At 33.1% G+C, this 24,666-nt stretch overlaps 2 protein-coding genes across 2 annotated transcripts in view; both read right to left on the bottom strand.

Moving 5' to 3' along the window:
- The window catches only part of LOC109259095 (NKG2-A/NKG2-B type II integral membrane protein-like), a 28,764-nt gene extending 22,971 nt beyond the window's left edge, over positions 1-5,793 (bottom strand). Inside the window, exons 1-4 of the mRNA XM_019436437.2 lie at positions 5,534-5,793; positions 5,051-5,128; positions 4,518-4,571; positions 3,837-3,985 (exon numbers count right to left, since the gene is read on the bottom strand). Coding sequence (XP_019291982.2) covers positions 3,837-3,985; positions 4,518-4,571; positions 5,051-5,128; positions 5,534-5,720 — 468 coding nt within the window. The 5' untranslated portion in view covers positions 5,721-5,793. The remainder of the gene's footprint in view (positions 1-3,836; positions 3,986-4,517; positions 4,572-5,050; positions 5,129-5,533) is intronic.
- A 12,681-nt stretch (positions 5,794-18,474) lies between these two features.
- LOC109259055 (NKG2-A/NKG2-B type II integral membrane protein-like) lies at positions 18,475-21,972 on the bottom strand. Its single transcript, XM_019436379.2, is given in 4 exon segments — positions 18,475-18,483; positions 20,034-20,123; positions 21,349-21,419; positions 21,786-21,972. Coding segments are annotated over 4 exon segments (357 nt in total).
- Positions 21,973-24,666: the final 2,694 nt, after the last annotated feature.

Genomic DNA, 24,666 nt, shown 5'->3' with positions numbered 1-24,666 from the left:
GAACAGAGTGATGATTACTGGAGGGGCATGGGGGAGGAGATAGGTTAAATGGGTGATGGGTATTAAGGAGGGTACTTGTGATGAGCACTGCATATTGTAAGTGATGAATCACTAAATTCTACATCTGAATCTAATATTACACTATATGTTAACTAACTGAAATTTAATACATTGCAAAAAAAATGACTTCGCTGTTGCAGAAGGCATTTGATAAAACTAATATTCTTATTTGAAAAAATAACTTTTAAAAAATAAAAATAAGAGAAAATACCACTCAAATATCTAGAGTAGTCAAGACAACAAAGCAAAATTAATATATATGTATTTTTTAAAAAATAGCTTTTTAAACAGGAAATTGAAATAAAAATACATAACTAGGGGCGCCTGGGTGGCTCAGTTGGTTAAGCGTCCGACTTCGGCTGGGGTCATGATCTCACAGTTTGTGGGTTCAAGCCCTGCATCAGGCTCTGTGCTAACAGCTCAGAGCCTGGAGCCTGTTTCAGATTCTGTGTCTCCTCCTCTCTCGGCCCGCCCCCCCACCACCACCACCTATGCTCATGCTCTGCCTCTCTCTGTCTCTCAATAATAAATAAACGTTAAAAAAGTTAAAAATAATACATAACTAGATTAATGAAACAGATTAGAAGGTGAAAATTTATATCCACACATATAGGGAATGCAGATTTCAACAAAGATGCATAGTCATTCACTGGAGAAAGTATAGTCTTGTCAACAAACGCTGTGGAAATAACTATCAAATAATATTAATAATTACATGCCCTAAGCTCCATACAAAAATGTTCCAAACTGATTGTAAACCTAAGCGTAAACTATACACTTCTTTTAGTTTTTAGATAGACATTTTATTTTTTATTTTTGTTTTTTTTAATTTTTTTTTAACGTTTATTTATTTTTGAGACAGAGAGAGAGCATGAACAGGGGAGGGTCAGAGAGAGAGGGAGACACAGAATCCGAAACAGGCTCCGGGCTCTGAGCTGTCAGCACAGAGCCCGACGCGGGGCTCGAACCCACAGACTGCGAGATCATGACCTGAGCCGAAGTCGGACGCTTAACCAACTGAGCCACCCAGGCGCCCCTAGATAGACTTTTTAGACAGAATTCCAGAAGCATGATCCAAAGAAGAACAAATTGATGAAGTATACTTCATCAAAATAAATGACTTCTGCTTTTTGAAGACAAAGAAAAATCACAGACTTGAAGGACATAACTGCAAATCATACATCTAATAAAAGACTTGCCGCCAGATTACATAAAGAATTCTCAAAATGCAAATAACAAAAATTAAATATAATCAAATATTTCATGAATTACATCACCAAGAAACATAGAAGATTGGCAAATGAGTACAGGAAAAGATGCTCAAAACTGTTTGCCTTAGGAACATTCAAATTAAAACCACCACAGACCAGACTTCCTGTTTTGGAAAAATGTAGAGGATAGACTTTTCCCTATTCATCCCACTAAATATAGCTAGAACCCCTGGACATTATACATAATAAGACAACATAAGAAGATTTAGAAAGGTAGTGAGAAAGCTGGCAGATCCCAGCCCTGGAAAAACGAGGAATGACAGGGAGGTCAGCTCCCTGGAATTTCTTTTCACCTCACATATCCCAGACTGGTGCCTGAGAGGCCAGCAAATCACAGACACAACAGGTACACACAAAAATCCCCCCAAAATTTTTTCTCTCCAGTCAAAATAACGGGGAAAAGTCATGCTGGAAAGACAGAAAAGTTTTTGATACTAACTGCATTATTCCAATCCAAAACCATTGACTATCCAATAAAAATATAACTCAGGCTTGCAGGGGAAATCAAGAGATTCTCCAATAAAGGAAAACTAAGAAAATGTACCACCACCAGATCCGCTCTGAAAGAACTGCTAAAGGGAATTATCTTAACAGAAATTAAATGATAAAAGGAGTCCTGGATCATCAGGAAGAAAGAGGGAACAAAAGAAAGAATAAAACTACCATTAGGCTTAATGGACGGATTTTCCTTCATCTCTTGTGTTTTCTAAATTGTTTGATATTTGAAGCAAACTTATCAGTTGAAGCAAAATTATAACATCCATGTGATTCTCAGCATAAATACAGAAATATTTAAGACAATTCTATTGTAAATGGGACACAGTAGAGGGACATAAAGAAAAGTAAGGCTCTACATTTTACTTAAGCTGCTGTGGGTTGTGATAGACTGTGTAGTTGTGATTATATGTATATATAATTTTATAAAGATATATAATAGATTACTATCTTATAAAGCATATTAGAGCTTATATACTTACATATATAACTCTATAAAAATTAAATGTAAAGAAAAGAATCTACTTTGTTACAAATTTTGTTCCATCAATTACGTAGTGATGTAGAAAAGTATAACCTTCACTTTTATCTCACAGCATCACAAATACAGCATCACAAATGGATCATAAACCTTAGTTAAAAGTTAATAAATAAATCAACAAATCCTAGAAAGTCATATAGGAAATTATATTCATGAACTCTAACTAATTTCTGAAATGGGTCCCAAACAAGCACCAATGCCCAAAATGATAAATTGAATTATAGTGACATTAATAAATTTTGGTCATTAAAAGAGTAAACATGCAAGTCACAAGAGTCAAAGATCCATTTGCATCTTAAAACTCAAAAAAGAGCTCTTATCTAAAATATGACAAGGACTTCTAAAAAGGGAAAAGAAGACACCATCTAGAAGAAATGGACAAGGGACACACTTGAGCACTTCTCACTAACACAAAAGAAACAATCCTAATGAGTTACAGCCCAGAAAATGGTACTGTTATGAAACATTCAGAGCTTATTATATTAATTTTGTCAGACTACTGCGTTTTGGATCAAGAACCCATTTGGTACAACATGTATTCACGCAATAAGCTAGAAAAATGTTGTAATAATCTAATAAATTGAAATACACACATACCTGTGAAGGTGAAGTTTCATTCTAATGCTTAGAGGAAAATGTGTTATGATTACTCATAAATACCATGATAGTGTTATATTTCTACATTATTATTTTATTGTGATAAATATAATATTGACATGCCTAAACATATTATATACTATATAGTTATGCCTCATATATATTATTATAATTACAAAGTAATATGTAAAAAAGATACAGTAAAGGCTTTTCTTTTTTTAAGGTTTTATTTTTATGTAATCCCTATACACAGTGTAGGTCTTGGACTTAGAACCCCAAAATCAAGAGTCGCATGCTCTACTGACTGAGTCAACTAGGTGCCCCAAAAAGGCTTTCCATAAAATAATTCTTCATAGTGCCCTCACCACATATTAAAAGTAAACTAAAGTTGTATCTGAGAATAGATTTTAAAATATCATATTCATATAAGACAGCAGTGAAAATTCACAAACTATAGACAAATGTGATAGCATAGATGGATTACACACACATGAGGGCGAAGGGAAACACACATAAAAATTCATACCGCATGATACCATTGACATAAAGTCCAAAAATAAGCGAAGATATTTCATAATATTGAAATTGGCAGGGCTGACAAAGGCCTGATGTGTGGTAAAATTAAATAGCAAAGTTTATTTCTGGCAAAAGAGCATTTATAGAAGCACAATTTTCTATGAAAAGCAAGAAGTGGAAATTATCAAGCGTACCTTAAAATATAAAAATATAAATAAAATATCATAGAGTCAAACTAGGTAATATTAACAGACTTTAAAATAAACTATAAATATGTACAAAGCTATGAATGAACTCTACAAATATTATATTAACTGACAAGCTATTAATAAAATCTGGAATATTTGAAATCTTACCATTTCTTCTTCATCATCTATGTACAGCAGGTTAGAGTTCTTAGAAGCACAGGACATAAAACTCTCATTCCATGATTTTCTCTCAGTGCTAATGTAATAGCAATTGTTGGAATACACAAACCACTCTTTGGGACAACCACAGTGATGTGCTGGAGAAAGATTATGAGATATTACCCAAAAGCATTTTGAACACTAACAAATTCTAGTAAATTTACATACTTGTATATGGATATACATGCGTACATATTTATGCACCCTCACAGACCCATATAAATAAAACAAAATATGCTCATGTACACACAGAGAGAATGGTCAGCTTCTCATTCCCTAACTTATGTGTCCATATAAAGCAAACACACAAAAATATCCATCTCAGCATGTCCTGAGATCACTGAACAAAGCCACTTTTTTAGAATAGTAAAATGATTTATCTCTCATCATGTTATACCAGAAGAAAATTTGAGGAAATTGGCAACAATGGGTATGGCAATTTTAAATGAGTATCTCTTCATATTGTTGCCTAAGAAGTAATACTCTCGTATAATCATCATTTCTGAACCATTATTACCCAGTTTTGTAATTAATTTTCCTCCAAAAACTCCAGTACCATTGTTGCCCAGCCAAAGGTAGAGATAAAATAGAAACTATGTTAATATTAGAATTTTGAAAATCACTTTGTACCTTTCTGGATCTTTGTTGTCAGGGACAAATTTTTCTGCTCTGGTATTTCAGTAGCTGAAAAAACTAAATGAAGCCTCATAAAAATTTAATATTAAACCAAATACATTGTAATGATTTGAGTTTCTCAATTTAAAACTTTCTGTATTGTTTAGAATTAGAAAACTGTAATAAAATTTATATTACTAAGCAAAATTAATAAAGTAATGATTAGGGAGAAAATATTTCGAAAGCCTACAAAACCAAACCTCACCATCTCTTATAGTATTTGGCATAATCGATCTCAAGAATTAATTTGTATTTCTCAACAACATTTCTCCTAGATCATCTCTTTGAGTAATGACATCTGAACACATGTGTAATGCTGTCTGCAATTATTCTGTTATTTTTATTTTTGACAAATTCAGAATAACCATTGCACATTTAGAGCACATATGCATTAAAATGGAAATTCTATTCCATAATAGTAGGAGACATTTTGAGGCACTGACAGTCATTAAAATGAAAAGTTCCCAAATAGTCATTCAAACACTTACGGGTAACAACTACTATTGTTACCACAGTGGACATCAAGACAAGGCAGATGATTCCCAGGATCCTAGCAATGAGCTTCCCTGGAAATAATAGTAAATATTTAGAAGAGAAATGAAAACACTGAGAAAGGGTGGAAGGAAATAATTATTTAGGAAAGTTACATATAAGAGAACTACAGATGCACAGGGAGTCACAAATAAACACTTGGACCCCAAGCCCATATCTACCATCGTAATCTTTTCCCAGAATATATGATTGCATTTTAAGTAAAGGTAATACTCCATGAGCTTTTGGTCAAAGACTACAAATTACAATAGCTGAGTAAAGTTAGTCTTTAGATTTCAATTAGAATACCATTATCCAACTCCAAGCTCTGATATTCACAAATGAAAACTATGAGATCATTCCCGGCTCATTCTCTACGACCCTGCACCTTAACTGCACATCCTAGAAAAGTTATACTGTGTGCATATTAAATGTTTTACCTTTGCAGTGATAATTCTTGTCATTCCCTTGAAGATCCTGAGAAGCATTTTGAAGATTTAACTCTGCATAGAGCAGTTCCTGCTCAGTTACTGAAATGGAACTTTTAGTGCCCTTGGGTTTCATTTGCTGTCTCTTTGAGTCTTTCATCAGATTAAGTTCTGCATAAGTGACTTCTTGGCTATTCATGTCTGCAGCTGAGTCGTGACAGGCACAGAGCTGTATGAAACTGTACTGAAGGTCTTGATAAATAATGTATGTAATGTAAGGACAAGATTGCTCACACGGGGTGGAGCGCGGGGTAAGTGATACTACTCTTTTGCAGTTGAACAATGTGAAATCTGGTACTAATTTCCTAAGAGCTTTAAAGGAGTGTGTCATGATAGAATAAATGGGTTTTATTCTGATATTCTGTTTGACACAGTAGTATTGGTTGGAAAAATGTAAAGCAATAGATTAGTGAAGAAGAAAGGAATTCATGAATAACACTGTCCTCATTAATATAAGGCCAGATTCCACAGAAACATTTCAACACTATTAGAATAACTGGGTTAAAACTAAAATGCTGCCTTAGAAAGAAAATGTTGCACCAATGTTTTTGACAAGTTTTAAATCCATTATTGGTTAAAAGTTGAGTATTCTGATTGGGGAATTGTGTTTTAGCACATATAGAACTATCCTGTAATAAATTACTTTTATTTGGTGACATACTTATTTATTAAAAGGTGATGTGTTATTATCAAATGATCTTTTATTTGGGGTTATTGTGGAGTTCTGAGAAATTATTAAATTTTAAAAGAAAAAACGTATATGTTCAAAACTGTTAATGTGACACACTAAACTTATCCAAAACTTGAACAATACTGAAAACAAAATTTTAAAAAATGACTTTCTTCAAGAACTTTTTTAACACCAGAAACTGCCATTAATTGTAATATGTGTAACCATAAAATGATAAAATTACAACAGTATAGATCATTTGTGGAAGAACTGTTTTGGTACAAACTTCCAGAAAGATTTGTGAATGTTAAAAGTTGTGAGGGTAGTTTTAATTGTGTAAGCAAGTGTAATAAATAGAAATAAATGTAAATTAATAGTTCAGCCAATGAGCTCTGTAGTCAGGGAGATCTGGACCTACTTCTGTCTCTCAAATTTACAAAGTATGACCTTTAAAAAGTTACTTTGTGTCTAACTACCTAGTTTACTAATGTAAACTTGGAGCAAAATATGTAAAAATATAACACCTATAAAGCATTCACTATTCAATCTGGCTTTTATAAACTCTCAATAAAATTATTTTAAGTATTTTTAACACCATAGTCACATTATAACTACTGATTTGTTAGAGCATAAAACATTATTCATTACACAGTAGTGCCTTTCAGTATGGATTCTTTTTTGTTTTTTTTTTGAGTTTTGGTTAATTTTTAAAAGGTCTTTTGATTGTTTACAGTTAAGTTTAAATTAGTATTTTACGGAAGGTAGCTCATCCTGCTTTTTATGAAAACCAAACTGCTTTCATTTACCTAAGTAAGTGTGTAATGTTTGACTCTCACGATGCGATGAATTCACTTTAAGAATCTATTTTTAAAGGCTGGGCTAAATATCAAATCATACATGTAATTATATCTATACTGATGACAAATTCAAAATTAACTGTTTCTTGCCATGATGCTTATGGGATTTCACTCGACATTATATTAATTTACAAACCCAAGTATATGTGTCTGTGTGTGTACTTGATTACTTCTCCACAGGCAAGATTAAATATTAAAAAAAACTCTCCAATGTATTTCATATTCATTCTTGTTTGTTACCCTGAATTGTTGGAATACAGATACCAATGTTCTCTGTGATTTCATTATATATTAGCTGTGCCTCAGATGCATCCCACCAGCATTTATAATCTCCCACTCACTGGGGTGACGGAGTAAAGAGACAGGACAGTAGTGACACATGCCTTCTGTGGCCCAGACACTCATGCATCTTCCAGCGGGAACCAGGTTACTCTTGTAAACAGATGATATCTGTGGTTTTCACAGCCTGTTGGCCCTGTGTGACCTCAGAAGGAGGCAATAATGGAAAAAAGTAGATTTCTCATCAATGTGTCACTTCAAATTTGAACAGGAAATTCTTACCCTTGGGCTATTTTGAAGCCCATTTATATTATCACACGCCTCCAGAATGCAGAGACTTGCAGCCTGTAGTGTGTCGTTTAATTTGTCCATTGGCAAATGCCCTTGAGAAATGTTTAGGTTCCACAAGATATTGGGATCAGAAACTTGACCACCCAGGCTGTTCACTTGCTTCCATCTGAATCACAAACACTGAGGACTTAGGCCTTGTGAGAAATACCTTAGATGTTTACGTTTTAGACAAAGTTGCTAAATATTACATACTTCTTTCTTTTATGCCCTTGCTATGTCATTTCTCTTATACTGAAAATATTCTAAAACCATCATCCCCATAACAGTATTTAATGTTATTTGACACTAATTCTGAAGACTTGCTATATTTTCGGCTTTCTTGTCACTGTCACAAAGTCATTAATTTCCAAACTTTTCTTCTCAAGTTTTCTGCCCTAAGTTTTAAGATACCTGCATTCAATTTTGTCATGCATAAATGAGTTATTAGGTTTCTGCGGAAAACGAGAAATTTCTGGAAAGGAGAAAATATCAAACAATATTGAACAATAACACCATGGCAGAAATTGAAACATTAAATAATTATTCATATTATTCATTGATTCATCCTCTCATGATAACTAGTTGTCTGTATTTTAATCAATATATTTGTTCTCACTGACAAAAGCCTGAGTCTAAGTCCATAGGGGAAAAATGAAGGTAATTTTTAAAAATTTACTGAGGGCAGAAAAAGTACTTTTTAAAAAATGTTTATTTATTTATTTTTGAGAGAGCGACAGAGACAGCACAAGCAGGTAGAGACAGAGAAGTAGAGAGAGAAAACCAAGCAGGCTCTGTGCTGTCAGCACCAAGCCTGACACGGGGCTTGAACTCATGAAACGTGACATCATGGGGGCACCTGGGTGGCTCAGTCGGTTGAGTGTCTGACTTCGGCTCAGGTCACTATCTCACAGTTCATGATTTCAAGTCCCACATCAGGCTCTGTGCTGACAACCCAGAGCCTGGAACTTGCTTCAGATTCTGTGTCTTCCTCTCTCTCTTCCCCTTCCCTGCACACACTCTGTCTCTTAACAATAAATAAATGTTAAAAAAAAATGTGACATCATGATCCGAGCTGAAATCAAGTGTTGGCGGCTTAACCAACTAAACCACCCGGGTGCCCCCAAAAAGTACTTGTAAAATACAATTTCAAGGATTTTTACACGTAGGTTTCTACTGGTCTGTAGTTTTTCCTTTGCAACAGTGGGGGATAATTTTATCTGTTAATGATGCATAGTTGACATACAATATTATATTAGTTCCAGTGTATAACACAGTGAGTCAAACTCTACACAGAATGAACTGTTCACCCTTATAAATCTTATGACCATATGTCAGCACACTAAGTTATAAAAATATTATTGACTATATTCCCTACGCTGTAATTAATACCCCGGTGACTTACTTATTTTTTGAGTGTTTATTTAAATTCCAGTTAGTTAACAAACAGTGTAACATTAGTTTTAGGTGTACAATATAGGGATTCAACACTTCCGTGCAACACCCGATGCTCATCACAAGTGCACTCCTTAATCCCCATCATCTATTTAACCCATCCTCCCACACGCCTCCCCTCCGGCAACCATCAGTTTGTTCTCCAAAGTTGAGAGCCTGTTTCTTGCTTTGCCCCTCTCCCCACCCTCTTCCCTTTACTGTTTGTTTTATTTAATTTCCACCTATGAGTGAAATCATATGGTATTTGTCTTTCTCTGGCTGACTTATTTTGCTTAGCATAATACACTGTAGCTCCATCAACATTGTTGCAAATGGCAAGATTTCATTCTTTTTGATTGAATGATATTCCATCGTGTGTGCGTGTGTGTGCGTACGTGTGTGTGTGTGTGTGTGTGTTTGTGTGTGTACTCAACCGTCTGAGCCACCCAGGAACTTATCATAAAGAAAAGATAAAGGACTCAAATAAATAAAATCACAAATGAGAAAGGAGAAATAACAACCGACAGCACAGAAATACAATTATAAGAGATTATGAAAAACTATGAACCAACAAATCAGACAACCTGGAAGAAATGGATAAATTCCTAGAAACATATAAGCTCCTAGAACTGAATCAGGAAGAAATAGAAAACTTGAACGGATGGGTAACCAGCAACAAAAATCATCAGTAGTCAAAAAACTCCCAAAAAACAAAATTCTAGGGCCAGATGGATTCACAGGTGAACTCTATCAAATATTTAAAGAGGGGTTAATACCTATTATTCTCAAAGTATAAGACATTTCTTCCCTCCTTCCTCCCTCCCTGCCTCCTTTCTCCCTCCCTCTCTCCCTCCTACCTCCCTCCCTCCCTCCTACCTCCCTCCCTCCCTACTTCCTCCCTCCCTCCCTTCTCCCTTCCTTCCTTCCTTCCTTCCTTCCTCTCTCTGTCTCTTTCTTTCAACACAAACTCCACCAGAATTGAGACCCTGAAGAACTCTCTGGTAAGAGGTGTGGGCAGGGGTTTGTGCTGGTGTTTAGGGGAGGGGTCCACTCTGGGACTGACATAAACTTGACTGAAAAGGCCAGTCCTGCCAGGACGCAGGGGTGATGGGCTTGGTGTAAACAAGTTAGGCAGCCAGTGTTTCACTGCAATGCTTCCTGAAGGTGGGTGGGTGTTTATGCTAGATACAGGAGAGGGAAACGGCATAGGCCCCCTCCTTTTTGCCAGGAGAGGCATTTCAGTCAACACTGCCTCTCAGGGGTGTGCTCCATAAGAGTGAATAATCACCCCCGCGTGTGCCCCGGGTGTTCTTCAGATTGCTATTTCCATGCCATCTGCCCCCATGTTGTTTGCTTGCCTTCTCTCCAGGAGCAGGGTGGTGCCTTCAGGGCTCTATCCTAGTCAAGCTCATGGACCCTTAAAACTCCAGACATTAAGCCCTATAGTTGCAAAAACTCATGAAATTCAGCCTCTTGTTTTCCAAGCCATGGCTTTGGGGAAAGGTTCTCTTTGTGTTCCTGTGTGCACCTCTCTCTCACCCTTATCCGTGACCATGGCTCCCTTCCCTCCACAGCACTCATGATCCCTTTCTTCCCTAAACCACATCTCTGCACTTCCTTCTTTGATGTGGCCTCTTCTGTCCCTTTAGTTGTTGAGTTTGTTCTGTCAGTTTTTAGGTCACTTGCTGGGATATTTAGGATGATCTGATAGTTATCTAGTTGTGTTTTTGGAACAAGACAAGCCTAAGTTCCTTTTATTCTGCCACCAACTTCCTCCTTCCTCCTGTGATTTATTTATTTTTAACTGAGTGCTTGTACCACTTAATTCCTTTCACTTATATCACCCATCACTCCTCTCCCCTCCCCTGTGGCAGTTAGCACTTTGGTCTCTATATGTATGAGTTGGTTTCTCGTTTCTGTTTTTGTTTTGTTTTGTTTTGCTTTGCTTTCCTTTTTCTATTCCATATATATGTAAAATCACACAGTGTTTGTCTTTCTTGGTCTGACATATCCTGGGTATTGTAAATAATGCCACAGTAAAAATAGGGTGCCTACAACTCCTCAATTAATGGTTTCATTTTATTCAGAAAAAACACCTGGAAGTGGAATTTTTGTATCTTAAAGTGTTTTTACTTTTAATTTTTTGAGTAACTTCCATATTCTTTTCTCTTCTGGCTACAGTAATTTACATTCCCACCAGCAGCATATGAGGGGTCTTTGTCTACATCCTCACCAGCCCTTGTTATTTATTGTCATTTTGATTCTATCTATTTTAACAAGTGTGAGGTGATATCTCATTGTGGTTCTGAATTGCATTTCCCTGATGATTAGAGATGTGGAGTATCTTTTAATGTGTCTGTTGACCACTATACATCTTCTTTGAAAGAATGTTTATTCAGTTTCTCTGCCTATCTTTTAATTGTTTGGGGGTTTTGGGGGGGTTTTGAGTTGTAAGAAATCTTTGTGTATTTTGAATATTAATCCCTTGTGGATATATCATTTGCAAGTATCATGTGCCACCAGTAGGTTGCACATTTTTGTTTATGATTTCCTTTGCTGCGTGAAAGATTTTTAATTATATATATATATGTGTGTGTGTGTGTGTGTGTGTGTGTGTGTGTGTGTAGATAGATAGATAGATACATATATATATATCCCCACTTGTTTATTTTTGCTTTTGCTGCCCTTGCCTAAGAAGACAGATCCAAAAAATAGTTTAAGACCTTTGTCTAAGAATTTACTGGGTTTTCCTTTTTTGTGTTTTATGGCTTCAGGTCTTTAAGCTTTGAGTTTATTTTTATATACAGTGTAAAAAAGTTGTCCAGGTTCTTTTTGCTTGTTTGTTTGCATGTAGTTGTCCAATTTTTCAACACCATTTATTGAAGATGGTCTTTAACCCGTTGTATATTTTTGCATCCTTTGTCATATTAATTTACCATATAAGTACATGTTTCTTTCTGGGCTTTCCATTGTGTTCCATTGATTTATATAAGTCTATTGTTGTGCCAGTACCATATTATTTTGATTACTATAGCTTTCTAGTATAGTTTGAAATGTAAGAAAATAATATCTTCAGTTTTGTTCTTGTTTCTAAAGATGGCTTTGGATATTGAGTCTTTTGTAGTTCCAAACAATTTTAGGATAATGTATTCTAGTTCTTTGAAAAATTCTATTGGCATTTTGATAAAGATTGCATTGAATCTGTAGGTTGTTTTGGGAGCACGGATATAGTTACAATATTAATTCATCCTGCCATAAATACAGTATATCTTCCCATTTATTTATGTCATCTTCTAATTTCTTTTATCAATGTCTTATTTCAGATATAAGGCTTTATTGGGCTTACTTAAATTTATTCCTAGGTATTTTATTCTTGTAGATGCAATTATAAATGGCATTTTTTCTTAATTTCACTTTTTGATAGTTTGTTATTAGTGTGTAGAAATGCAACAGATTTCTACATTTAAATTTTGTATCTTGCAACTTAACTGGTTTCATTTATTAGTTCTAATAGTTATTTAGTAGAGTCTTTAGATTTTTCTATCTACTGTATCATGCCATCTGCAAATGGTGACAGTTTTACTTTTTCCTTATAAATTTGGATGTCTTTTTGTTTTGTTTTGTTTTTTCAGATTATTGTGGCTAGGACCTATAGTACTGTGTTGAATAAAAAATGATAAGAATAGATATCTTGTCTTTATCTTGGTCTTAAAGCAAAAGTTTCTGGCTTTTCACTGTTGAGAATGATGTTAGTTGTGGGCTTGTAATATATGGCCTTTATTATGTGGATGTACATTCCCTCTCTATACACTTTCTTTGTAGTTTTTATCATAAACAGATGTTGAATTTTGTCAAGTGCTTTATCTTAATCATATGATCATATGATTTTAATCTTTCATGTAGTTAACGTGATGTATCAAGTTGATTGATTTGCAGTTATCGAACCATTCTTGCATACATGTAATAAATCCCACCTGATCATGGTGTGCGATCCTTTTAATGTGTTGTTTAATTCAGTTTGCTAATATGTTGGTGAGGATTTTTGCATGTTCACTGGGAATATGAGCATATTATATTTTTGAATTTGGTGTCCTTATCTAGTTTTGATATCAGGGAAACGTTGGCCACATAGAATCAATTTGGAAGCTTTCCTTTGTTTTCAATTTTAGAACTAATTTGAGAAGAATAGGTATTAATTCTTCGTTAAAAGTTTGGTAGAATTCACCTGTGAAACCATCTGGTCCTGGATATGTGTTTGTTGGGAGTCGTTTGATTAGTAATTCAATTTCTTTACTATTAATTGTTTTTCAGATTTTATTTTTCTTCCTGATTCTGTTATGAAAGATTGTATATTTCTGGAAAGTTATCTTCTTCTTCTAGGTTATCCAGTTTGTTGGCATATAATTGTTCACCCTAAGTCTCTCGTGATATTCTGTATTTCTCAGGTGTCTGTTGTAATTTATCCCTTTCATTTCTGAATGAATTTGGGCCCTCACTCTTTTTTTCTTGATGATTCTAGCTAAAGATTTTCCAATTTTCTATATTTTTCCAAAGAAGTAGCTCTTAGTTTCCTTGATCATCTCTGTGGTGTTTATAGTCTATGTTTCAATTATTTCCATTCTCATCTTCTTCATATATTACTTTTTCATATATTTCCTTCTAGTATATTTAATAGATATGTGTGTATGTACATATATAAATAGATAGATATCTTTTTCTAATTCCCTTAGATATAAAGATAGACTGTTTATTTTAGATTTTTTCTTATTTATTGAGATAGGTCTGTATCATTGTTAACTTTTCTCTTTAAACTGATTTAGATGTGTCTCAGAGATTTTGAGACATTATTGTTTAATTTTCATTTTTCTCCAGGAATTTTTTATTTTCTCATTGATTTCTTCGTCAAACCATTTTTTGTTTAGTAAGATGTTGTTTAGCCTCCACATGTTTGAGTTTTAGCAAATTTTTTTCTTGTAATTGATTTCTCGATTCATACCTTGATGCTCAGAAAAGATGCATGATATGATTTCAGTCTTCTTTAATTTCATGAGACTTGTTCTGTGACCTGACATGAAATCTATTCTGCAAAATGTTCCAAGTGCACTTAAAAAGAATGTGCACTCTGCTGATTTGGGATGTAATGTTCGGTACATATGTATTAAGTTCATCTAGTCTAATGTGCCTCTCTTTCCTTATCGATTTTCTGTTTTGATAGTCTACCTACTGATTCAAGAGAGGTGTTAAAGTCTCCTACTATTACTTCCTTACTGTCAATTTCTCTCCTGTGTCTCTTAATATTTGCTTTATTTGTTTAGGTACTTCTATGTTGACTGCATATATATTTACAATCGTTCTATCCTCCGGTTGGATTTTTCCCTTTATCATTATGTAATGCCCTTCTTCCTTTCTTGTTACACTTTTGTTTAAAATCTATTTTGTCTTGGGGCGCCTGGGTGGCTCAGTCGGTTAAGCGTCCGACTTCAGCTCAGGTCACGATCTCACAGTCCGTGAGTTCGAGCCCCGCGTCGGGCTCTGGGCTGATGGCTCAGAGCCTGGAGCCTGCTTCCGATTCTATGTCTCCCTCTGTCTCTGCCCCTCCCCTGTTCATGCTCTGTCTCTCTCTGTCTCAAAAATAAATAAACGTTAAAAAAACAAAATTTAAAAAAAAATCTATTTTGTCTGATATAAGTACTGCTACCTTACCTTTCTTTTTATTTCCATGTGCAATGGGGTATTTTTTTCCATCTTTTCTCTGTTAGTCAGTGTGTGTCTTTAGGTCTGAAATGAGTTTCTTGTAGGGGCATATAGATGGGTTTTGTTTCTTATCCAGTCAGTCACTATTCAGTCCTTTGATTGAAGCATTTAGTTCATTTACATTTAAAGTAATTATTGATAGGTATGAACTTACTGCCATTTTGTTAATTGTTTCCTGGTTGTTTTGTACTTTTTTTCTGGGTTTTTTGTTTGTTTGTTTGTTTGTTTGCTTGTTTATTTTTTGGTTTGAGGGTGTGTTGTGTTTTGCTTTCTTCTCTTGTGTTTTGATGACTTTCTTTAGTGTTATGTTCTGACTCCTTTCTGTATTTTGTGTGTGTGACTATAGTAAGATTTTGGTTTGTGGTTCCTGTAAGGTTCATAGATATAACACATGTACATAACAGCCTATTTTAAGTTAATAGTTGCTTAGGTTCAAACATATTCTGTATTACATTTTTACTACCCTCCCCCAACATATTTTGTGCCTTTGACACAATGTATTACTTCTTTTTACACTGTATATCATTTAACCAATTATGTTTAGTTGATATTTCCACTTTGATCTTTTAATCTTCATATTAGCTTTATAAGTGGTTGATCCATGACCTTTAATATATGCTTGGTTTTTGCCAGTGAGATTTCTTCTTTTATAACTTTCACACTTCTATTTATGACTTTTTCTTTTTCCTTAAAAAGTTTTTTTAACATTCTTGTAAGTCCAGTTTAGATGTCATGAACTTTTTTAACTTTTGTTGGTCTGTGAAACCTTTTATTTCTCAAATCTGAATAACCTTGCCAGTGGAGAATTCTTGGTTTAGGCTTTTCCTTTTCAGCATTTTGAGTATACCATGCCAATTCTTTCTGACCTATAAAGTTTCTGCTGAAAATTCAGCTGACAGTTTTATGGGGCTTCTCCTGTATATAACTAGTTAATTTTCTCTTTCAGCTTTTAAGATTCTCTGTATTTAATTTTTGCCATTTTAGTTAGTATGTGTCTTGTTGTGGACCACTTTGCATTCATCTTGTTTGGAGTTTTCTGTGCTTCTTAGACCCAGATGTCTGTTTGCCTCCCCAAGTCAGTATAGTTTTCTGCTATTATTTATTCAAGTAAGTGTTTTTGCTTTTTCTATTTTCTTCTTCTGGGATTCTTGCAATGCAAATATTAGTAAACTTGATGTTGTCCAGAATTTTCTTATTCTCATTTTTAAAAATTCTTCTGCTTCTATGATTTCCACTACCCCATCTTCCAGATCACTGATCCCTTCTTCTACATCACCTAATTTTCTGTTGATTCCTTCTAGTGTATTTTTAAGTTTTAGTTATCATACACTTCAGTTCTGATTGATTTTTTTATATGTTCCATTTATTTTTTGAAATTTGACTGTGCTCATCCTTTCTTCTCCAGAGCTTGGTGAGCATCTCTTTCACCATTACTTTGAACTTCTTATCAGGTAGATTGTTTACCTCCATTTCATTTTGATCTTTTTCTGAGATTTTGTCTTGTTCTTTCATTTGAAACATGTATTAAAGTAACTGAATTCATTATATAAACCTTCATACAAAAAAAATCTGTAAACTCAGATGGCATTAGTAGTGAATAATGACACTTAAAAATATAACATAATCATATTGTTGCAGCCACTATTGAAAACAATATGCAGTTCCTCAAAAAATTAAAGATAGAAATGCCATAACACCCAGAAATTAACTTCTGGTTATTTATCCAAAAAAAAATGAAAACTTTTATTCCAAAGATATAAGCACCTGTATGTTTATTGTGGCATCATTTACAATAGCCTAAATATGGAGGCAGCATAGATGTCTATAATAGATGAATAAAGAAAATGTTATATATATATATATATATATAATTATATTATATATAATATGCTATATGTATTATATATATGTAAAGATTATATACATACAATCTTTAAATATATATAATCTTTACATATATATATGTAATCTTTATATATATATATAATCTTTACATATATATATGTAATCTTTATATATATATATATAATCTTTACATATATATATAACCTTTACATATATATATATATAAAACCTTTACATATATATATATAAAACCTTTACATACATATATATATATATATATATATATATAAAAAATCTTGCCATTTACAACAACATCAATACACCTAGAGGATATTATGCTAAGTGAAATAGGTCAGAGTAAGACAAACACACCATACATTTTACTTAGATGTGGAATCTAAAATAAAACAGTTGTACAATCAAAAAGAAATCAGAAATGCACAGAACAAGCTGGTGGTTGCTTGGTGGGGGTGGATAGGACAAAATAGGTAAAGAAGATTAAGGGGTACAAAAATTCCAGTTACAAAATAAATAAGTCACAGGGATGAAAAGTACAGCATAGAGAATATAGTCAATAATGTTGTAATAACTTTGTATGGTGACAGAGAGTAACTACACTTATCATCGTGAGCATTGAGTAATATACAGAATTGTCAAATCACTATATCAAACACCTGAAACTAATATATGTCAACTATACTTCAATTAAATACTTATATATATTACATGTATATTATATTTATATATAATATAGATATGTATATGTAGTGTACATATGTACATTTTATATGTAATATAAATTTATATGTAATATAAATATATGTAACATGTAATAATATGCATGTGATAATATATATGTAATAATAATATATATAATAATATATATAGTAATCTAAAATACATATGTATATGTAATATAATATGTATGTAAAACATGTAATATATTACGTATACATATGTATACGTAATATATATGTATATGTAATATACATATGCATATTATATATGTGATATAAATTTATATGTAATATAAATATAATACATATGTAATATATGTGATAATATATATGGAATGATATGTGGAATAATAATATATAATAATATGTAATAATATATGTAATATATATATTAGAGCAGTACTCTTGCACAAAGAAAGTTGACGATTTACCTATATGGATATAAAATCTTTCAGGCGCTAGGAAAGAGATATGCTTCCCAATATAGCCTTGCTAACAAAACATAGCTATCAATGAAAACTCAGTCTAATCTCTTTGTGAATGGGTGAAGAAAAAATTCTTATATACACTATTATATCTCACAAGACAGATTTTTGCTGTTATGTTTTCCTTGTACTTCATATAAAAATAGTGAATAGTCATTGTGAATATTCATTTCTATGGCTGATGTGTTAATTAGGAATATATTACTAAATTTAAAACTATATAAGGATCTTCAGATTTTTGGTTACTGACTTCTATTTTAAGTAAACTATAGTTAGAGAATTTTCTGTGAAGCTGGAAATGGCACATTTCTATGTAAATGTGACTAGTTTAGTATAATATATGCACTGATTTTTTTAAAAAGAACAATACAGAATTATCCTTGTGGTTTTATTTCAGAAGTGTAAGATGACTTTAATATTTTAAAGAATAATTTAATTACTTTATAAGTATTATACAGAGAAAACATCATTCCAATAGATGGAAAAATAATATAAATGTAACCGATTATAAAATCTGTTAGAAAAAAAGGAATATTATGGAATTGCTTTAACATGAGAAAAGTGTGATTTAAACAAACAAAGAAACCTTAAAACAAACCTCATACTTGAAGATAAAATATTGAAATATTAACCCCTAACATAAGGAATACTGCATATAGAACATTTACTGTATCTTCTATTCAACATTGGAAATAAAACCCTAGCCTGTGAAAATAAGTCAAGAAAAAAATACATAATTACACCTGGAAAGAAGAAATAAAACTGTGATTATTTACAGCTGAAATAGCTTATGTATATAAAACATCCAGAAGACCATTTATTTGAAATGGTAGAATTAATACATAAAATCAGTAAAGTCATTCTATATAATACCAACATGTAAACTTCAATTGTATTTCTATTTACAATAGCAAAAGCTTCTAAAAATTTAAAAATAAGGATGCCATTTACAGAAGCATAACTGAAATACTCATATTTCTGTAAGACTTCAGTATAGAAACATACAAACTATAATAGGAAGAAATTAAAGAAAACCTATTTAATGGAAGGATCCAACACGATACAAATCAGAAGGGGCAATATTGTAAAAATGACTAATCTTTACAGATTAAAGATTAAATGCAAACACAATTTCAGGAGTTTATTTTTAACAGCTTTATTGAGGTTTCATTTACACAGCATAACATTCATCCATTTGAAGTGATTAATCAATGAATTTTAATATATTCACACGGCTTGCAAACATCAGCACTATCCAACTCTAGAAAATTTCATCACCCCAGAAGGAAACACTGTACAACACAGTTCTTTCCTATCCTACCTCCCCTTAGCCCTTGGAAATCACTAATCCTACCAGAGAAAGGTAGGACCAGCGAAAGACATCCCATGATAAAAATACCAGACCCAGGAAACCTTTGTATTCTTGGGGGCATAAGACTCACATCCTCACTCCCAAGAGACATCAGTAGAATGTATTTTAAAATGTTATATTCACACAGTTTAGAAGAGTTAACACACTATAGATAAATGGGATAATATTGGTGAATTCCAAGAAATAGCATATGGGAATGAAAAGAGGAACAAAAATGCATACTGCATGACTCCATGTATATGAAGTTCAAAACCAAACCAAGAGACAAAAAGTCAGGACAGTGGTTGAAAAGGAAGGAGGAGGAGGAATGATAAGAGAATACAAAGAAGCAGGAGCAGGACTGCTGGAGAGGGGAAGTCCTGTTCATGATCTGATTCATAATTACATGCTTCAATTCACTTTTGCATCAGTCTGCGTAATCATGTTTAGTTTCTTTGATGTCTGGTCAATTAAATAGCAAAGTTTATTTTAGACAAAAAGAAAAATTACAGAAGCATGGTTTTCTATAAAAAGGAAGAACTGGAAATTATCAAACATGCATCAATAGTAAAAAATATATAAATAAAATATTATGAAGTCAAATAATGGAATATTAATAGGCTTTTAAATAATAAACTACAAATATACACCAAAAATATAATATTGACTGAAACAAGTTTTTAACAAAATGCTGGAAACATTTGAAATCTTACCATTATCTCTTCATCATCGATGTAGAGCAGGTTAGAGCTCTTAGAAGCACAGGCCTTCAACCTCTCATTCCATGTGTGTTGTGTTTTTTTCTTCAAAATTAAAGTAATAAAAATTGTTGGGACATGTTAACCACTCCTTTGGACAATAACTACAATGATACACTGAGGAAAGATTATAAATTATTATCCAAAACAGTTTGAATTTTTGAAATGAAAATTAATTTACCTATTTGTAATAGTTATAAACATTACATGTACATAACATAGCTATGCACACTCATAAGCTGGTAATATACAACAAAACACATTCACACACACTCACAGAGAAGGGTTAGTCTCTTATCCCCTACTTTATGTGTCCATATAAAGGAAACAAACAAAAATACCTATCTATTCTTGTCCTGAAAGTCATTGAACAAAACCACATTTTTAGAATAGTAAATTTTTTGCCACTTATAATGGGAAGGAAGAAATTTGAGCCAATTGGCAACAATGGATATAATAATTTTAAATGAATATTTCTTCACATTGTTAGTGAAAAGGAAATAGTTTTCTCTAATCAGTATTTATGAACATGGATTGCCTAATTTTATAATTTACATTCCCTCAAAAAATATTTATCATTTTGTCTACCCCAAGATGAACACAAAATATAAACTTTACTAATATCAGAACTTTGAAAATCATTGTATATGTTTATAGATCCTTGTTACCAGGGAAGAATTATTCAGCTCTGGTATTACAGTACCTAAAAAAATTAAAATAATCCTCATAAAAATTAATACTGATCTAAATAGGTCTTAATAATTTTAGTTTCCTAATTTGATATTTGATTATTGTTTTAGATTAGAATGATCTGAAATAAAATAGATATTTCAAAGAAAAATTAATAAAGAAATGAAGATGTGGAAGGAAAATATTTCAAAAGCCCAAAGGACCAAACTTCACCATCCCTTACAATATAATTTTTAGCCAATCTCAGAAATTAATTTGTATTTTTCACAAAGGTTTTTCAGTCCCCTAAAGCATGTCTTTGAGTCATTATATATATATGTATATATATATATACATATATATATATACATATATATATAATATATAATATTCTCATATATATGATTTTCTCGATGGTCATTCTGTTATTATACCTAGGAAAAATTCAGAATAATTTTAGTGCAAAAAAATACATTAAAATGTAAGTTCTCTTGTGTAATATTGTGAAATATTTAGAGGCACTGACAATCATTAAAGTGAAAAGTTCCTTTATCATCTTTCAAAAATTACTTACAGGGAATAACAGCTATCAGTTACCCACAGTGGCTATCAAGATAAGGCGGATGATTCCTAGGATCCCAGCCTTGAGCTTCTTCAGAGATGATGGTAAATCTGCAGGAAGAAAAATCAAACACTGAGAAAAGATGGATGAACACAATTGTTTAGAAAAAGAACCCATATGCAAAAGATATCATATATATAAACTTGGACTCCAAACTCATATCCACCATTGTAATCTTCTCTTAAAATATGCCATTGCATAATGCTCCATGAGATGTTGGTAAAGATGAGGAAGTATAACAACGCCTGAACAAAGTTAGTCCTCAGATTTCAATCAGAATACCGTATTCCAACTTTAAGCTCTGATCCTCCCAAATGAAAAATATGTGAACTTATTCTCTATGCTTACCCCATAACTTGGCACCCCAACTGCACATGCTAGAATAGTTATACACTTGTGTCTATTAAATGGTTTACCTTTGCAGTGTTAGTTCTTATCATTCCCTTGAAGATCCTGAGAAGCATTTTGAAGGTTTAGTTCTGCATAGGTTATTTCCTGCTCAGTTACCAAAATGGAAGTTTTAGTGCCCTTAGGTTTTATTTGCTGCCTCTTTGAGTATTTAGCCACATTCAATTCTGCATAAGTTACTCTTTGGTTATTCATCTCTACAGCTAAGCAAAGTCAGGGACTGTGGTCCAAGATAAGAGTACTTGACAATAAATGGTACATCTAATGCAGAGATACCTAGTTCTATAAAACTGGGGGTGGGGGTGGGGGTGGCAGGTGAGAATTAGTGTTCATTTTGAAACTGAAAAATCTAAAGATCTAGTTCTAAATTTCTTAAAGAAATAGACGTTTCCTCATTCATCCCACTAAATATAGCTAGAACTCCTGGGCATTATATATAATAAGACAACATGAGAAGATTTAGAAAGGTAATGAGAAAGCTGGCAGATCCCAGCCCTCAAGACCTGAGGAATGACACGGCGGTGAGCTCCCTGGAATTTCTCTTCACCTCACATATCCCTTAAAGAAGAAAAAATACATTTATGATGCTGTAAAAAAAATGTGTGTAAGTGGACATATCTAGTTCAAACCCATGTTTTCCAAGGGCCAACTGTACAAGTAATTGGAATAATCCAGATAATATAATTTAATAATTCAATCAATGGGCTCTCATCAAAAAGATTTTGGATGGGGCGCCTGGGTGGCGCAGTCGGTTAGGCGTCCGACTTCAGCCAGGTCACGATCTCGCGGTCCGTGAGTTCGAGCCCCGCGTCAGGCTCTGGGCTGATGGCTCGGAGCCTGGAGCCTGTTTCCGATTCTGTGTCTCCCTCTCTCTCTGCCCCTCCCCCGTTCATGCTCTGTCTCTCTCTGTCCCAAAAATAAAAAAACGTTGAAAAAAAAAAAAAAAAAAAGATTTTGGAATTAATTCTGGCCTTGAAACATATAATGTGTGACCTTTGAAAAGTTACTTAGTATCTAGGATCTTAGTTTACTAATCTAAAATGGTAATAAGAACGTGTAAAATATAATGCTTGTAACACTTAGCACTCAACTGGAATTGATTGCTAAACAATTGTGTTCATCCATCTTTTCTCAGTGTTTGATTTTTCTTCCTGCAGATTTGATAAGCTCTCAATAAATATTAGCTATTTTAATTATTAGTTACAAGTCCATGTTATTATTTCAGATTCATATCAAATCCTATAAAATAATTTATTAAGTAGAATCTCTTTAACCAGGATGGTACACTTTGTTTGCAATGTTTGTTCATTTTTTTAAGTTCTTTGTCTATTATTAAGCTTAAATTAGCATTTTACAGAAGCAACGCATCCTGATTTTTACTAAAAAATCAAGGTGCTTTTATTCAATCCACATAAGTGTATAAGGAATTAAGTTTGGCCTTTATCGTGCAGCAAACTTCTTTGCAAGAATTTATTTATAACGGCTGAACGAGATATAATTCAACATATTAGTATGTAAAAAAGACCTTGTACTGATTATAAAATCCAAAATTAAGTGCTCCTTGTCATGAAGTTTGTGGGTTTCACTTTAAATTATATTGATTTACAAACCCAAATATGAGTGTGTATATGTACTCAGCTAATTTTCTACAGGCAATAACTTGAATATTTAAGAAATATTTTTATGCTTTACAGATATTTTTATGCTGAATTATTGAAAGAAAAACACCAATATTCTCCATAATTTGATTATATATTAGTTGTGCCTCCAGTGCACCCCATCTAGCATTTGTAATCTCCCCCTGAATGAGGTGGCTAATAGAAAAGAAGATAATGACCATCCCTTCTGTTGGCCAGAAAGCCGTGGATCCTTTTGGGGGAAGGCCAGGTTACTCTCATAGAGGCCTGCTATAGCGGGGTTATAAAAGGAGAAACTTGACAACCCAAATCCAGGACAAGAATACATATTTTCTGTGACCTTTACAGATTGCCCTGGAAAATCCCAGTGTGAAGCAAGCATGGAAAAAAAATAGATTTCCCATCAATGCGTCAATTAAGGTTTGAATAGGAAATTCTCACATCTGGGCTATTTGAAGTCCGTTTATCTTGTCACACACTTTCAGAATGCAGGACACTTGGGGCTCTGATTGAAAGGGCAAATGGACCTCTAAGTGAGTCATTCAGATTCTCCATTATAAATGCGTCTGAAAAAATATCTTCATTAACGTACAGGATTTGGAAGGATGGTGGGGTTGTTTCTATCTCAGTCACAAACCTTGCAAGCTTAGAGTTTATCTCAAGTTTAGCTTTCAGAACTAGGTTGCTGAAACTTGGCATTGCATATATCTTTTTCTCATATCCACATTATTGCATTTCTATCATCACAGAAAATTTTCTAAAAATCATAGTCTTATCATCAACAGGTATTTAATGATATTTGTTACTACTTATTCTGAGGCGTTATTACATTCCCACCCATATTATACCTAGCACAAAATCAAACGTTCCCCACATAACATCTCTAGTCCTCCATCCCAGTTCTTGCATTCAGTTTTATTCTTTTTAAATAAATAATTTAATCTGCAGATTTCCTCTGGTAAAAATAAATGTCCCTTGGCAAGATTTAAGATAAATAATATTAAACTACATCACCATGCCAGAGGTTGAAATATCAAATATAACTAGTCATTATATCATTCATTAATTCATCACCCAATTATGACTAACAACTTATAATTTATACCAAACGTTTCCTCCAGACCTATGAGAGGTACAAGAAGTAAAAGTACGAGACTTAATCAAATGTGTGTTGTTTGATATGCATTAATTGATTCACTAAACATAATTATGAAGATTTTATAAGGTACCCAGATTTCTGTTATACAATGAA

Source organism: Panthera pardus, unplaced genomic scaffold, assembly GCF_024362965.1.
Source record: "Panthera pardus isolate Hobbes unplaced genomic scaffold, ASM2436296v1 HiC_scaffold_212, whole genome shotgun sequence".
In the NCBI taxonomy this organism is placed as follows: Eukaryota; Metazoa; Chordata; class Mammalia; order Carnivora; family Felidae; genus Panthera; species Panthera pardus.
This window is presented reverse-complemented; position numbering and strand designations above follow the sequence as displayed.